The sequence below is a fragment of the Emydura macquarii genome, unplaced genomic scaffold (genome assembly GCF_026122565.2).
Source record: "Emydura macquarii macquarii isolate MOO-44397 ecotype Brisbane River unplaced genomic scaffold, CSIRO-AGI_Emac_v2 contig_2365, whole genome shotgun sequence".
Classification (NCBI taxonomy): Eukaryota; Metazoa; Chordata; order Testudines; family Chelidae; genus Emydura; species Emydura macquarii.
Genome location: NW_027132502.1, coordinates 3,749,648 through 3,766,282, shown reverse-complemented (window position 1 = coordinate 3,766,282; position 16,635 = coordinate 3,749,648). Strand labels below are relative to the sequence as shown.

The window sequence follows — 16,635 nt, the reverse complement described above, 5'->3', positions numbered from 1 at the left end:
CATCTACACTAGCATTTATGCCAGCAAAATTTATGTCGCTCAAGGTCTGCTTTTGGTTTTGTTTCCCCACATCTCTGAGCAACAAAAGTTTTGTCGACATAAGTGCTAGTGTAGACAAGGCTTAAGTTTAAGTGTAGACTAGCCTTCAGGGAGGCGTATTAACTCCAGTGACAGAACTCCCTCCTGGTGGCACAGGTAGAGTTTGACTGCACTTGAAACACTACAGCGGCAGAGCCACAGCACAGTTGCTACACCACTGTTGCGCTTCAGTGTAGACACTCCAGTGAAGCACAACACCTAATTAGCTAACCCACCTAACCCAGGGGATTTTTTTCACACCCTTTAGCAACAAAGCTGGGTCTACCTAACTTTGTATTGTAGGCCAGGCCATAGTGTCTATTCTTTAACATTTCAAGTTTAGAGAAGCCCTAACAATCTTTTCCACCTTGTATTTAGCCATGACACTCTGATTACCTTTCCCAAACCTGAAGATCTCTGTGGACCTCCAAAACTTGTCTCTCTTCCAACAACAGAGCTTGGTCCAATACAAGATCTCACCCACCTTCTCTTTACTAGCTACATGTTCATGCAGCATCCAGCACAGTGTGACCCTGATCTCCACTGGAGCCTCTAGGCATTGGTAGGATACTAATAATTAGTAAAGATGGGGTAATTACATCAGCACAGATGCCAGCTGAGAAAGGGGGGGGGAAGAGGGAGATACATGGAATGGAACATACCATCACACAGGGTGTGGAAGGAAAAAGAACACAACTTGGTCCCCACAAAAAGTGAAATAGTTGAACAGGGGAAAAAAAAAAAAAAAAAGATGCTAACAGCTAAATTGCCTCCTGTCAGCTCACTGCTACAATCCTGGATTTAACCGCAGGAGAAGAAACAGACAAAAGGGAACACGCAAGGAAGCAGCAAAGCGACTAGGGCACCCACATCAGACAGAACCAAAGTGACAGAAGATTCTCTAGAGCGACCAGATAGCAAGTGTGAGAAACCAGGACACTTTTGGGATGGGGGGAGAATAGTTGTGTGTATAAGACAATCCCCCTAAGATTCCCATACACTGCAGCATCAGCACAACAAGGAGAGCATAAACTGCAGCGGCTCAGGGTGCTGGGGAGGGAACCTGGCATTGCACAGACAGAAGATGGTCTGAAATAATACAGGGACCAAATTCACAGCTGGTCTAAGTTAGCACAGCTCCACCGAAGTGAATGAGCCAGCTCACGCCCAGGAAGGACAAAGCCCCCTGTAAACAGCACAAGCGACAAGTTCTTACACAAGCTCACTAGGGATGTTTGGTCATTAAGACCTTGTGCTTCAGCAGCGAAAAATAGCCACCCTGCCGCCAGCAGGGGAGTGTGATTGCCCTTTGCCTAAAACCCTGGCACTAATGTTTATTAAGTCCTCAAGACAAAACTGAAGTGAAGTTTATTGGCGGAGGGGGCTGGGCAGACAGCAGACTGCAGGGCCTGACTGCTGCGGCTTGTCAGGGATGAGGGCTCCAAGATCATCACACCTCTGCCTCAAAAAGCCTCCAAAGGCAAGAGCAATGGAAGGCAGGAGCCTCTCTGTTCCCCCCCACCCCACTGCTCGTTTTATCAATGGCGCTGCAGCAAGGACTCACCCCTCTCGGGCCAGGCACATCCATTGCTTCCAGTTACTACCTCAGACAAACACCTCCCCCCCAACAGCTGGTGGCTCCCCCCATAACACTACCCTTCCTGGGGCTTACTAACAAAGCAGCAGTTTGTGAAAAACACAAGTACCAACCCACCCCCAGGTCCCAAACCCCAGTGCCGCTTCCAGGCCACCCTCTTTTAGGGTCTGCACCCTATAGGCCTTTTTCCACAGGCCCCTACCCAAGCACACTGGAGACATCATCCTCACCAACCTGCCCTCTCACCAGCAAACTCCCTAAACTTAGTGCTGAGCCGGCTGACTGGCTTATCTTATAGCACTGCCTCTGTCCCCCAATGGGTTAAATCAGGCACAGGTGAGTCTAGTTCCCCTAAAGAGCCAGTCTTGGAACAGCTGCACTGGCCCACGCACGTACCCAAGGACCAGTTATGGGCCTTAAGGAAAGACCAACCACGTGGAAATGGGCTGGGGGAACCTAGCACCAATCAGAGTTTCCTGGGTTCTCAAAACCCTGTGCAAGAAGGTCTTGTTCAATGGAAACTGGCACGACAAAGACCAGACTTGACCCAGCATGCCAGAAACCCTGGGCAGTTTTCACACAGGGGTGCCTAAAGGAAGGAACCTAAATCCAGGTCTCAGCCTAGATACTCAGAGGTATTTCGGTGCCTAACTCCCATCAAAATCAATGGGAGTTAGGGACCTGAACACCCTTCAGGATCTGGACCCTAGTACCTCTGTTTTCAAATGTGCTAAGCCCTCGCGGCTCCCATCAGCCTCCGTGAGAGCCGCAGCAGCTCAGCGCCTCTGAAAGACAGGATCCGTGGATTCACAGCTATCTTTGGATTTAAATGACCAACTTTGGGCACCTCTGCTTGAAAATGCCGGCCCATGTTACTGCTAACACCAGCTGAAAGGACGGAAACTGGGACGGGGTTTTAAAAATGTGACCGCTTTTTCACTATCCATGCTGTTTGTTGCACCCCAGCCAGGACAGTGAAATCAGTCAGGGCAGTTTCACGCTGCGTGGTGGCGAGGGCAGCACGCTCTCTGCGTCTCCTGTGTTTGGCCTTTCAGTGCTGCAGGGAAAGACTGAAATCCTCTCCCCTCACTGACCCTATTAAAACAATCGAGTCAGAGCCTATTTTGTAAAACCTCTTTTTTTTAATAAATGCAAACCCTTAATTGGGGGCCTAAAATCCTTGAACTCTCCCCGCTTCCCAACGCAATATTTAAGGGCATACTAGAACTGTGCCTAGAAGGGCAGCAGGTTTTGGGGGGCCCCAAACCTCACCGGGTTCTCCTACCCCAACACCGTCCCAGAGGCTTTCCTTCCTGCCCACCCCCACCCCCCCGGGGGTTCAGAATAAGACAGCTGATGCTGTGGGGTCACTTAGCCCCCTTAGTGCCGCCCAGAACCCCCTCACACGCCAGGGATACCACACGTGCTGGCGCAGTTGGAGGAAGATGGCCACAGATTGGTTTCTGGGCACGTTCTTGGAGCAGACACCACGACACACGTTCCGCAGGGCCAGGCCTGGTGCTGTCTCCGCACCCTAGTGGGAGCTGCTGCTTGTCTGAGGGTGGGCACAGGCCAGGTTTCGGTTGCTGTTGCTTTCAAAGGTCCCTGCAGTGACGTCAGGATAACTAGGCCCGATTCTGCGGTCGCGCTGGTGGTGTAAATCAGAAGCGACTCCATGGAAGCCAGCGGAGCTACCCTGGGGCAGAAATGCCTGCTAGCGCCTGCCGCCTCTTGTTATGGAAGCTCTGACGCTGCTGTGGACGGTGAGGGCACTGCAACGAAATCTCTGCTGTCCTGTCATCCTCCGGGCCCGGAGGGGCTTGGCAGGGGTTTCATCTGTTCCTGCCATTGCTCTCAAGGCAGCGCCAGCCTGGAGGCTTCGCACCTGCTGCCTGAACTCCGGGAGGCGTTTCATGAGACCGTGGACACGGGAATGAGCTGAGCAGCCCTGTTACGAACAGAGCGGCCTGGAAATCCCTTCCCATGGGCCAGCGGCAATTCCCAGCCGCTGCAAGCATTCGAGATTAACCCCTTCCCCGCCACTGCTCAGGCCAGGCACAGAGCGACAACGGCATGAGGGACACTGCAGCGCTGTACACCACGGGCTGGATCCAAAGCAACGGGGGTCTCCATCGACTTCACTAGGTTTTGGGTTGGCTGCAAATCAGCCTGACTGGGAACTCCCTGGGGCAGGGGTTTCACAAGGAAAACGGTCGCCACGCGGGGGCTGCAGCCGAGGTCAGAGGTCAGCTGATTTAATGGCACCTTGAACCTCTTGCTTGCAAACCAGCTACCCATTGGCATGTTATTTTCTGACTCGTGTTGACCAGGGCCCAGATCCTCAAAGATATTTGGGCACCTAACCCCCACTGACAATCAAGGGTCTAACAAGCAAACTTCCCCTACCCAAGGTTTCAGCTGGAAACTGTGTTATCCCTGCACATCAGGATGGCCCATGCCTTGGTTTATGGCCTGTGTATCTCCACTGGAGCTGATGGTAGTAGATGAGGCATAAGCCAAGGCTACCATCAGCCCAAGCCACAAGCCAATACAGAAATGTTTCCCCCAAATAAAGAGAAAACGGGAGAGAAAAGGACAGTGGTTTGTTTGCCACTTCTTTAGCCAGATCCCATGTTTGCTGAGCTGATGTTAAATAAGCTGAGGTTAGAACACAGTTCGCAGCTTTAAACCCTCTCTGGACCTGCAGGTTTAAAACGTTTGACCCTGGACCGGTTTTAAACAGCATCAGCAAAAAAAAAAAAAAGGTTTGAGTCCTCTGTGTGGCTGGATGGAGACTATCATCGCATGCACCAGGCAAGCGTCTGCGGCTCCCCCTGCCCCTCCGTCATGCTGGCATCAGGGCCATGTTTCTGATAAATTCACTGACACATGTACCATTCTTGCTTTTCCAGCACCTAAGATGAAGTCCCTTGGCAAGCAGTAGCCGCTGATCCAGGTCCAGTTTAGTTCCTGTGTCATAACGTCTCTGGAGGTATTGAGCCCAGGGTCCAGATGTTCTCATGTGGCTTTCGCACCTGTTCGCCATGACTGTACTGCGTAATGTGTCAACCAGAACTTTAACCAGGAAGCGGAGAAGCCCTTCTCCTCTTCAGAGCTCGGTCCCAGGTCGATGGCGACCGCTCTCCTTGCTCACGGAATGTCACCGGCCAGCCAGGAGGTTGCGAAGCACTCGTCTGAGATGGGGGGGAAGAGGCCTGGGACCATAGTGGGTTTATGGTGCTGTCCAGCAGGACCTGCTATAGATCAGACGTTAGAATCCAGACCCTTTGACAACAGCACCCCTGGCTACCATCCTTGCTGTGGTCCTGTACTCTGGCCCTCTCTAAAAGGGGCGTAGGGGAGCACTCACTCTGACACCCCTACGGACACTGCCGGAGCACCTGGCTCAGGCCGGCCGGCTGCAGACACCCGTGCAAACCTCACAGGGTTCGGGCCCTCAGGACATTTGATTTGAAACAATTAGTCGCCGGATATGGATGAGACCATTTGTGCTTCCTTCCTTTTTCTGGTTAACCCCGACCCACCTCACCGCAAAATGCATCACTGCAGCCGCCCCGGCTCAGGCTGGAAACCTTCCGCTTAACCCTTACGATGCTGGCGGTTTTCAGACTGCCAAGGAAAGCGTGAGGGATATTAGGTCATCCCTCCCTTCCTCCGGGGATTCTTCCACAGGCCGCTCCCCCTTTGCCTGTGGTACCTGGATTGTCTACATGGCGTAGGGGCGGCGGTTACAGCTGCAGGTCGATAAGGGCTTGGACCTCAGGTACGTGGCTCTATGGGCATCAATCGGATCCCTCACATGAGTAAGGGCTTGCAGGATCGGGACCGAGCACACGACCAGCTCTAAAGGGTTAAAAGGAAAGGGGGGGCCTTCTAACACCCCCCAACTGCCCCTTTCCCTGTTCCAAGGGGCTGGGTGGCCTCAATCTGGTTTCAGTTAAGAAATCACCTTCCCTCTGGTGTGGGCTACAGCCCGCCGCGTAATTCTGCAGCTTGAGGACTAGCGGGAGCCTTTGAATGGCAACTTTGGCTGTCTTGATAAAGCACCCCCCCCCCCCCACCTCAGGCACCGCAACTGGGCAAGCAGGGCCACCAGCCTCCAGCCTTACTCCCCCCCCCCACCACGGAAAAAGACTGCACCTGGGGCAAAGTGGCACAGCCCCGCTGCCATCCCTGCAGCCCAGCCTAACCAGCAGCCGGCTCCTTAGCAAGTGGTGCCCGCAGATTCTCTGATTCCCCTCTGAGCTGGGTCCGTGTGTCCCCACCGGCAGATGGCGGTGGGAGGGCCCAGGGACACCGTTTCAGACTAGATCAGTGCATGGTGCCTTGTTTAGACACAGCCAAGTGCCTCTTCCCAATGAGTGCATAAGCAGGGTCCTTAATACCAACACTCTGGGGCAGTCGATCCCAAAGGGCGTTTCCAGAGATCACTGAAACACAGCCACAGCTGGGAAGCTGACCCTGATCTCCCACTTGCATTCTGCCTGCCTGACTCCCCCCAGATGCTGGCTTTTTCTTCCCTTTCTGTCCTAAACTGCCTAGTGTTGCTGGGGGCTGCTCCAAAGCTGCCTCCTTCCACCCCAGAGGTGGCTGCATTTCAAATTCCTGGGTAGCTCCTTTGTATAGGCTCTTTTGGGGAAGAAAAGTTCTAGCCAGAAAATAAGTTCTTGGGCCAAGTTCTGCTCTCAGTTACACCTGATGCCCGGGAGTGGCTATCATCCCCATGTCATGACCCTCGAAGCTCTTTTCGCTTCCTACCACACACAGCCCTCCAGAAACAAACGCTCTGAGCTGAGGGCAGCTAAAACCCCCTCCGCATGGCAGCCACGATAGGAAAAGCCCAGGAGCCGAGATCTTCCCCTTCCCCGTTCCTTGTTCACGTGGCTCAACTCCCGTCGATGTGGCCCTGTGCCTGACAGCCCAGGGGGGTGTGGGATGGGAAGCATCTCACTGCCCTCGCCCGGGTGGGGGGCACAGACCTGGCCCCAGACAGGGATCCCCGGAGCCCCTCGGAGGAATCTGTGCCCCCCCCCCATGAAGCCACCACCAAACTGCCCCAGCTGGGTCAGCCCCAAGCCCCACCCACAGAGGGAAAGACACGCAAAGAGCCCCCAGCTTCCCCAGCAGGTGCAATGCCCCCTGTGTAACCAGCTCCTAGCCCCTGTCCCTTCCCAGCCCCAGCCTCGCCGGCATCCAACCGCCCTGGGACTACCTCAATGGGGAGACGGCCCCCCCCCCCGCCTCTGCTCAGAGCCCTTTGAGCCCCAAACTCTCCTGGAGGGGGAGGGGGAGTAAGCCCTGGTGGAGCTCGCTCAGCCCCAGCGCGCTATGGCCCCGGTGCAGCTGGCTCTGGTGAGGGGCAAGGCAGTGGAGCCGGCAGGCTCTGATTTGCAGCGCAGCTTGTGCAGGGACAGGGGAACTGGCACCGAAGCTGCACCTGGCAACCAGGAGCTCGGCAAAGAACCCCTGGTGCAAAAGACACTGCCCGGTCCCTGGGATCACCCCTCCCCCCCCCCCGTTTGCTTCTCACTAGCCTAATGCTGGGGGCAAATGAGCCACGCACCCCACTCAGCAAAGCCCTGAGCCAGCTGGGGAGAGGAACTGGGGATAGCTCAGACCCGGAGGCAGCCACCAGCCTGCAACCCCCCCGGCCCTCCCCCCCGGCCATAAAGGCCAGCAAAGGGAGCAGCTGAGGCCAGCTGGGGTTTAGGGGCGACACCGGGGGTCCGCGGGCATGGCCGAGATCTCTCCAACGCCCCAGCCTGAAATTGCCAACTCCTGGCAGGGGAGCGGCGCCCCCCCCCCCCCACACACACACACACAAGCGGGGCAGGCAGCCCCCTCCCCGCAGTGAAACAAGAATCGGCCTCCCCAGAACCAGCCGCTCCCGGCCTTCTCGACACGAACAGCAGCTCGGGGGAGCCGGCTGGGGTCTCACGCCGGGGGCAGCGGAGCCAGGCGCGGGCCGGGGGTGGCAGCTCCACGGGGCGGGGCGGACTGGCCGCTGCGATGGGTCTCTGCCCCGCTCAGCGCGCAAAGCAGCTCCCGGCCCCCCCAGCTCCGCCCGGGCGGGGAACCAAGCCCCCCCGCCCGTGCAAGACCCGTTTTCTGAAGGCGAATCCCGCCTCCCCCAGGGGCCCGAGCAAAACTGGGGGGGGGGGGGGGGGGCTGCTTTGCTTTTGTTTCTTTTAAAGGCACGAACCCCCCCCCTTTCCCCCTGGGGCCATTCGTCCCGGTCCCGGGGCGCGGCGCGGCTCGGCTCGGCTCGGCGGAGGGAGGCAGGCAGGGGGCTGGCCCGGACCTGGCCGCCCCGATGACATCAGCGGGCAGGTTGGGTTATAAAAGGAATGAGGGCGCCGGAGCCCCGAGCAGAGCCGAGCGCGCCGCCCGTGCAAGGAGCAGGCAGCCCGCGGGGACCCGGACCTGGACCGGCACCGGCACCGGCACCGAACCTCGGCCGCTCGCCTCGCTCCGTCTCCCCCCCGCCGGGGGGCTGCTGCCGTGACATCGGATCCCCCCACACCCCCCTTTTCGGGCCCGGCCCCCCCAGGATGCGGATCGCACACGTGCTGGCTGGCGGACTGGTCCTGGCACTGCTCTCCGCCCGGCTGGAGGCCAGACCCGCGCGGCGGCCCCAGCAGAAGGTGAGACGGGGGCTGCGGCCGCGGGGAAGCCCCCCCCGGCGGAGCTAAGGGCCGGTGGGGGGGGAACACGGCTATGGAGGGGGGAGCGGCGAGGAGTTAGGGGAACTTCGACAGCAGAGGGACGCCCCCCCCTCCCCCGGTGCGTCTCCGCTCCCAGGGCGCACGTGGGGGGCAGATCTCCCCGTCCCAGCCCCTGCACCCCCGGACGGACCCCCTCCCCGGCTCCCTTCCTTGGCAGCTGTCTCCCCTTAACACCCTGGTGGCGGAGGGGTCCCGTGCCGGAGCCCCAGCCTGCTGCCCTGCCCCTGTCCGTCCCCACCGTGGGAAGGGCAGCTCCGGCTGGGCTGAGCTCTGCTTTCCAGCCCCCCGGGTGCTGAGGCTCCAGGGGGGGCTGGGAGCGGAGCTCGCCCGAGACGCGGCTCCCTCTCTGAGCCCGCGACCCGGGACCTCCTGCCCGCCTCTCCGCTGCGGGGAGCGGGGCGGGCAGCAGGTGCATAACGGTGCCCGAGGTGGAGGTTGCAGGAGGCGGCGGCGGCGACCTGCAGGGGCCCGGGACTGGAAGGGGCCCGGCCGGGGTCGGCGTCCTGGGTGCAAGGGGGGCGCACCGGGTCCAGCGGCACCATCTGCAGCTGGGCGGGGAGATGCCTGGGAAAACCGGGCTCCCGGGGATGGCGCGAGCGGGGAAGGGGCACGTGTGTGTGTGTGCGGGGGGGGGTCCCTGGGGCCGGGAACGGGGGTGGGGGGTAGAATGTCCGGGGGGCTTGGATAGGACAATGGGGGGATCCCTGAGGCTGCCGGCCGGGGGGGGGGTCCCTGGGTCCGGGAGATCTGGAATCGGGACTGGCGAGTTGGGATCGGGGCCGGGGAGGGGGGATCCCGGGGAGCTGGGATCGGGGTGGTCCCTGGGACTGGGGGGCTGGACTCGGGGCGGAGGGCGTCCCTGGGAAGGGGATCGGGGCCGGGGGGGAGCGTGGGGGCTAGGATCTGAACGGGGGGGGGGGGGCGAGGGGTCCCTGGGACGGCGGGGGGGGGCTGGAATCGGGGCCAGGATCGGGGCCGGGATCGGGGCCCTGGGGGGGCGTGTGCGCTGCTGTTTCACCGCATCCTGCCCCTGCCTTCCGCCCTGCAGCCCCCCCGGAGCGCGCCGGGACACGAGCTGGCCGAGACCCCGGCCGCGGGCTCCGAGCGAGCGGAGACGGCGGGCGGCGGCGGCCGGGGCCGGGGCTCGCGGCTGCTGCGGGAGCTGCGCGTGGACACCAAGTCGCGGGCCGCCTGGGCCCGGCTGCTGCGCGACCACCCGGGCACGCGGCGGCACAAGGGCGCCAAGAAGGGCCTGTCCAAGGGCTGCTTCGGCCTCAAGCTGGACCGGATCGGCTCCATGAGCGGCCTGGGCTGCTAGAGCGGCGCCCCCTGGCGGCGGTGAGTGACTCCTGCGGCCGGGCCGGGGCCGGGGCCTGCACCTGCCACGCGCGGGGCCGGGATCGCTGCAGCCCCCCCGACGCCCCTTGGCCCGCCCGGCACCGTCGCCTCGGGTCTGCTCCCCAGGGTCCCTCCAGCCCAGCCTCCTGGCTGTAACCGTGGCCCCAAGCCCAGATGTCTCAGAGGGAATGCACGGATCAGGGCCATTTATCGGAGTGATCCCCTCCCAGAGGTTTAAGGGCACCCCAAAGCATGCCCCCCGCCACTCAGTCCTATAGGAAGGGCTTCAGGCCTCGATCCTGTATGATACAGGGAGCATCTGCCTCCCCTCTGCCCTGTTGCAGAAATGCAGCTGCTTCTGGGGCAGGGTGGTGGTGATCAGCAGGACCCGGCAGGGGGAAATGGGGCCAAGGCGACACGCCCTGGATTGCAGTCAGCCTCATCGTTAATAGGGACGGGCAGCCTAGGGAACCGCCAGATTCCTGTGTGTGATCTGGCAAGGCCACTAGGATCAAGCCTACATCCTCACCTGCTTGGAACGATCCAGAGCCTCTGTGCTGGTCACCGCAGGCAGCTCCCTCATTCCTCGGGCTGAGCCCGGCTAAGGGGCCCGTTGCAGAATTCAGTCGGGTTCCCCCAGACTATTGGCATCTGCAGAGAAACAAACAAAAATCAGAGGGGAGAAGAAAAACTAGTAAATATCTGGGGGAAGTTAAAAGCCCTGTTTCCATTTGTACAGAATGCCCCCACCCCCAACCCCAAAATGTGCCATGCCTGAAAATCAGGCTGCTCAAAAGGGACCCTCGTTGAAGTGACGCACCTCTTACCGCTTAGTAAGGGTCCAAATGTGACTATTCGACTGTACAAATGGCCCGTTCCAGTACGTTCTAGCGCACCCACTATGACAGCATCCAGGATACGTGGACACAGGCGCACGTCTGAGAGTAAAGGTTGGCCTCCAGCCGCAGGACTGCAGTGCTCAGGGCTGGGGCTATAGCATGCAGTTGTGTTTTTAAGAAGGGTTATTGCCCAGACTGCCCCATTTCTGGTTCTTCTTTTAGTGTGTTGCCCATTTCTAGCAGAGACAAGGGGTGAATGCTCCTGTGCATTCACTTACAATCACTTCCACTGGCTGTTTGGGTGGAAACGTTTATTATTTTAAAATGCTTTAGGGTAGTGCCCTCGTGACGAGCGCAGGGTCATACACTGGGTAAGATAAGCCTTTCCAACGATAACCCTCCATGGAGGTGAACAAAGGGCAGTCCCTCTTCTGGTGGGGCTGTCGATTTAATCTGCCTGCCGTGAGCCCGGACCACAGAGCATGGGTTTTAGACAAGAGCCTGTCTCTCTGTTTCCAAGAGGGAGACAGCGTGAAAGCATGAAGTTAAATTTGTGCAATCCCAGTCTTCTGTTTCTGCTCTCCCACTGCTATAACTCCACTGGAATTACTCCTGTTTCACACCAGCATGATGGGAGAACAGATAATCCATGTCCTTGGCTGTGTAGCTAAGGTGTGCTTGTCAGCCCTTTATTTTGGGGTGCATGAGATGGACTATAGTGTGATAAATTTCTCATATCTGACAGGGCTCCCAGGCCCAAATCTACAGGACTGGCAGCTTTTCCCTGCAACCTCCCCCAGATCTGGCTTGCACCTGTTTACCCCTAAATTGGAGGCTATGGATAATTATAATTAGGACTGCTCCTGTTCTAAAGATTTGGCACAAACTTTGAAGATTATATATACACACACACACATGCCTGCTTATCTACTGTATGTACAGTACATAGCAACAATATCTATTGCTCGGAATCTCTGCACCGGCCCCAATTTAACTACAAAAATACTACAGTAATGGTCCAGCCATGACAGTGTCTATCGGCATTCCTGCCACGCTTAGGTCCGCTGCTGTAGGACACTACTGCGGCTTTGTGGGGGTGATCACAGCAAGTGCCCCGGTGATAGTGCACTCTGTGTACATCGATTCCCAAGGAGGAGGTGCTGCGTGGCAGGACTGGTAGTAATTAGCCAGTTAATTAGTCTGTGAACTGTGCGGATTAAGTCCTAGGGTTGGTATTTGCTTATATACCATGCCCTCTTGTATTAAGAGCAGAGAATCAGACGATGGTATTGATGTTTTACCATCATAGAAAGCTGCACCTTATACATCCTCATTATAATCTGCTCCTTCTCTTTTCGCCCCCTCCCCCCTCTGAAAAACCCGAAAAACCCCACAACCTCACTATATGAACGCTTAACTGCATCTATGGCATTGTATCAAAACCTTGCCCTCCAAGCCAGTTAAGTACAGATTTCCCCAGGCTTCTTTCCTGTTTAAACTTGACCCCTGAGGAGTCCAAGGAAATGAACAGAGTCCACTTCTAAGTACAGCTGTATAGTCACAGGTGTCTTGCATAAATGCCCCGTGCTCCATGAGCTCTGTGTAAGCTCAAAGTTTCTCTCTTTCGCCAACAGAAGTTGGTCCAATAGAAGACATTATTCACCCACCGTGTGCTCCAAACGAAGGCTAAGGGGGCCCTGAAGCTTAGCAAGATACTTTTCTGTAGCGTAGCCAAGTGAAGGGTGCACAGCAAATGCCCGGGCATGGCTGCAGGGTTTGCGGTACGCTATGTTCCCATTCATTGATTTTGAAACATTAGCTTTACATCTCTAATTAATTTACAGGGCACCTGAGCGGTCCCTTTCCCAGTCCAGTCCAGCCTAGCCCTGGTATCTGAACAGTTATTGGGAGACTGAAAAATCTCCAGGTGGAGTTGCATTGTGAATATGTCCCAGGTCCGATGTGAAACAGCATTTTCACTTTCAAGCAATGACCACATCAATTAGCAATAACAGGGCAGCCCTCGGGATCCTCGTGTTTCCTGACGGCCGGCTGACTGAGTGTGGATATACTGTAAGTTCCTTAAGCGGCGTCCAAGGAGTTAATAACCATTCTGGCTCTGAGTCTTTGAGCCGGCAACATGCAGACGCACTAAGCCTTTGGGGTCACTCTCGTTTGGCTCCTTGCTGCAATCCAAGCCAATCGTTCTTTCTTCTTGCAGGGCCACAGGTGCGTCAGGCCCTTCACAGACAAACCCAGTATGCTAAGTCCCTACTCTGCAAAAACCCAGTTAGGCACAGATCCTCCTCTGGTGTCAACTGGCATAGTTCTACTGAAGTCAGTGAAGCTGGGCCAATTCGCATCTGGCGAGCATCTGGTCCTGGGGTATGGATGTTTGCAAAACAAGACAAACAGAAGAATATGGAGATTCAGCCGTAACATGAGAGATCAGAGACACTGTTCATTTCAAACTGGCATTTTGCAGTCTGGGAATTTGAGAGGCCAGATCCATGTGTCTGTAAACATCAGCTCAGTGATCTTTATGCTCGATAGTGGGTCTGCACATAAGAAACAACAAGAGATCTCAGCTCTGGTTGTCCCACCTCCAGCTGTTGCTCGTAGGGGGCTCGAAAGGGATTACCCAGGCAGGGCGCAGCCCAGCTCAGGATTTTGGATAGAACACCCCTCACCTGGAGCTCAGAAATGTACATTTGAACTAAACTCTCCCCAGAAAGAAAATAGTTATAGCTGCACATCAGAGGGCCTGCTCTGCTGTCCCAGTGGCACAGCCTGAGAACGCAGGGCATGACCCTGGCCAAAAGACAGCTGATTGCAGGGCATGCTGCTGTATCTACCTCCTAACGTGCTGGGACAGATCTCAGCCACCAGCTCTGTGTGGTTGGAGCCCCGTGTTGAGGCCCTCCTGTCCACACAGATCTAGCTGCAAGGTGCAGCTTTACACACACGAAAAGCTCGTTGCAGGTGGAAAGGCTAGCTCAGCGCCAGGCATAGATAACTAACAGCTCCAGTCTGCAGAGCCTTATTACGGCTTCTCATCAGGCCAAACTCAGACTGGAGTCAGGACAGCTGCAAGCAGCAGCTCAGGATTCAACCCTTAAGGGTTACCAGCAGGGAAGCAGGTGGGCAGATGGCAGGCTTGGGGCCTTCTCCCACCAGGTGGGGCGGCCTCCACTCCCCTGATCTTCTCAACACCAGCATCCCCAGTTGAGTTCAACGGGAAGCCGCATCTCTGGGGACTGTTACAGAGGGGGCGCTCGGTGCTGATGGGAAGCTGTCCACAGAGGAAATACTAACAGCACCTTCCTGCTCTTGTGTGTTGCAGGGCTTTGAATACATTTTCCCTCCGCTGGCCATGTCTGGCCCCTCCCCAGCCGACACCTAAAGGAGCAGAGAACACCGGAAATGGACAGACGACCGGGTTGTGTTTTTCTTTTCGGTACGAGGAGTCATGGCACCAGCTGTTTCGGTTTTTGTTATTTTTTTAAGATTAAAAAGTTCTCTCTATCTTATATATATATATATTCTATACAAACACTCACCAGGACAAGGGACAGTGCTTTTCCAAGAGACTGATGAAGCCAGCTGTGTAACATTGCTGTTTGAAAATCCATGTCATGCATAAATGTATTTATGTTGTAAAGCTATTTATATATTGTTTATAAAGAGATATTTATAAAAATTTTATTTATGTAACTAAATGAAACGAGTCGAGCCGTGTAACTTTTTTTGTCCTAAATAGTCGAAAAATGTAAAAAAAAAAAAAAAAAAATCATTTCCTGTGGCATTTTGTAACCTGTCTTCATTTATCGGATCGACTCGCATTTTTTTTAAAGCGCCAGATTCATTCATTTTAACAGCATGGAAGAGGAAACTATGTATTATTTTTTAAGAGGAGAGAGATCAATTTTGCCTTTTAACCTTTGCCCCCTCCTGCAAGGTGCTCAGTATGGAAATAAGTATGGCTCCCATCTTGCAATCTTTTCATCAGGGCCCCATCCTGCTGTGAACTCTCAGCAGGAAGGAGCATTCCCGTGCAGTGACCTCTTATTTGTGCAGGCTCCACCCATGAGGAATTTATCGCGGAGCTGGGCCTCAGGCGACACCCCCCCCAGGCCAGATCCTGATCAATGTAAATCTGGAGTAAAGTCCATCGCTTTCAGTAGTTTTACTCGGGATTTAAAGCGGTGTAGCAGAGCAGACTTTGGCCTACTGATTTAAAAAGGGATTTTTGCCTCTGTATGGTCTGTGGGATTGAACCCTTAGTTCATATAATAATTGGATATAATCCATAGGTAGCTAACGGGTGAGCGCAGTCAGAGAGGTATTCAACACCCATTGGAATTGATGGAAAGACGGCAATGGGCTTTGGATCAGGCCCATTAATGCTAATGGGAAAGAGACCCTGGGTGCTGGGTGATCTCCGCCATTCTAAGATCGAATCGATTATTAAGTGGCTTGTTGATATTCCCATTCTCCACTGAGCCATAAACCCCTTCCCCTAGCAGAAAGATTTATTTCACTCTGCTTAGGACAACACACAGACAGACAAATACGCAGAGGGTAGCCTGCTAAGGGTTCACACCACAGCTGTTGCTCCAGCTTCTTGCTATGTAAAGTGCATGAAATAATAGATCATTAAAATGACTCGGTGCTTTAAAGAAAACAGAGAGAGGACAAAAAAACCCCAGCATAAATCCTGCAGGGAAGCTCCTTGGCATTAATCTTCAAAGAAGCTTTAGATAGGCGCAGCAGGCACGCGGCCCAGATATTAGGGGAGTGTTTCAGTCAGGCACAGGGACAAATGACAGCACCACTCTGACCCAGGAGCCACGGACCATGGGCAAAGATCACCTAGCACAGGGCAAAAAGAAAGTCAGCAAACTCAGAGGTGTGGAGGCTGACAGGCAGAGCGATCCCTCTCCTGAGCCACAATTTGGCCGGGGGTCACAAAGCCTCACAGGCAGAGTGATGCCTTTCCTTGCCACCAGTCAGAGAACTATGGAAACCTCCAGCCAGACCCCCTTACCGGAGGAAACAGCCGGCTTGCTGATCTGCTGAGCTTGGAGGATTTTGCCTGTACACATGACAGCTCAATCATCAGCTTGTCTGTGACCCATGGGACACTTCTGGCTTTGTAAGAGCAAACAGCACCCACGTCCCCACCAAGACAGTCAGCATCTATCCCACTGGCCTAAGACAGAGTCTGGCTGGAGGAGGAATGTCTGTGTCTGAGAGTCCATCTAAGACATTGCTGGTTGGGAACCACTAAACACACAGCAACCTCACCATAGAGTTTTCTATGCAAATTGCAAATTTGCTGCTATGTTAACTGGAGTTCTGCCTTTGCAGACCACAGCCAGGCACTGCAATTCCCAGCGTAGAGTCTGCAGCCCCTACAGCCTTCCAGGAAAGAGGGGACCTGCACCAAAGCCCTCCTAAGGGACTCCCTGCTAGACAGGATTATTAAACCAAACCCCTCCCACCATAGCAGCAAATCCCAGAGAAGGCAAGGAACGAACCTGATCACAGAACGAAGCCCCAGGGTACCAGGGAAGGACAGCGTGACGGACGGTGGCACTGCTCCAGCCTAGGAACAGGCTTCCTGCATATGAAGCCAAAATAGAGACTGTAAAAGAGCAGGGCACAGGCTGGCTGCCAGCTTGGGAATGGGATACGATTCCCTTGCACCATTGGGTTCTTGCTTCAAAGCCAGTGACTAAAACGGCACCACCGTTTAGCTGTTGGGTGGCCTTACATGCAATGAGTTGCTGGACATCTGTCCATGTCACAAAATCCGTTTCCCCTGCTGGAACTGGAACTGACGGGCCCTGCCGTTCGCAGTGTTAGCAGAGAGGCCAAGGACTGAGCGTACCAAGGAGACTGGAGTCCCCTTTCCCGCAAAGAGGCAGCTCCTTCAGAACGGGGCGTGAACCATGCCACCTGGGGGATGTGGCGCCCCCACTGCTGCCCACGCCAGACGTGTTCTGTGAGGACACAGAGGCTTTCAGGGCGGTCA

The 16,635-nt window shown here is 55.8% G+C and overlaps 2 protein-coding genes across 2 annotated transcripts in view; one reads left to right on the top strand and one right to left on the bottom strand.

The window, feature by feature from the left end:
• Positions 1-1,901, bottom strand: part of DIS3L2 (DIS3 like 3'-5' exoribonuclease 2) — a 261,720-nt gene extending 259,819 nt beyond the window's left edge. The window contains exon 1 of the mRNA XM_067561129.1: positions 1,878-1,901. Coding sequence (XP_067417230.1) covers positions 1,878-1,899 — 22 coding nt within the window. The 5' untranslated portion in view covers positions 1,900-1,901. The remainder of the gene's footprint in view (positions 1-1,877) is intronic.
• A 6,220-nt stretch (positions 1,902-8,121) lies between these two features.
• NPPC (natriuretic peptide C) lies at positions 8,122-14,387 on the top strand. Its single transcript, XM_067561033.1, has 3 exons — positions 8,122-8,340; positions 9,470-9,759; positions 13,942-14,387. The coding sequence occupies exons 1-2, from the start codon at positions 8,248-8,250 to the stop codon at positions 9,737-9,739; spliced, it is 363 nt and encodes a 120-aa protein (XP_067417134.1). The 5' UTR covers positions 8,122-8,247; the 3' UTR covers positions 9,740-9,759; positions 13,942-14,387.
• The last annotated feature ends 2,248 nt before the right edge of the window (positions 14,388-16,635 follow it).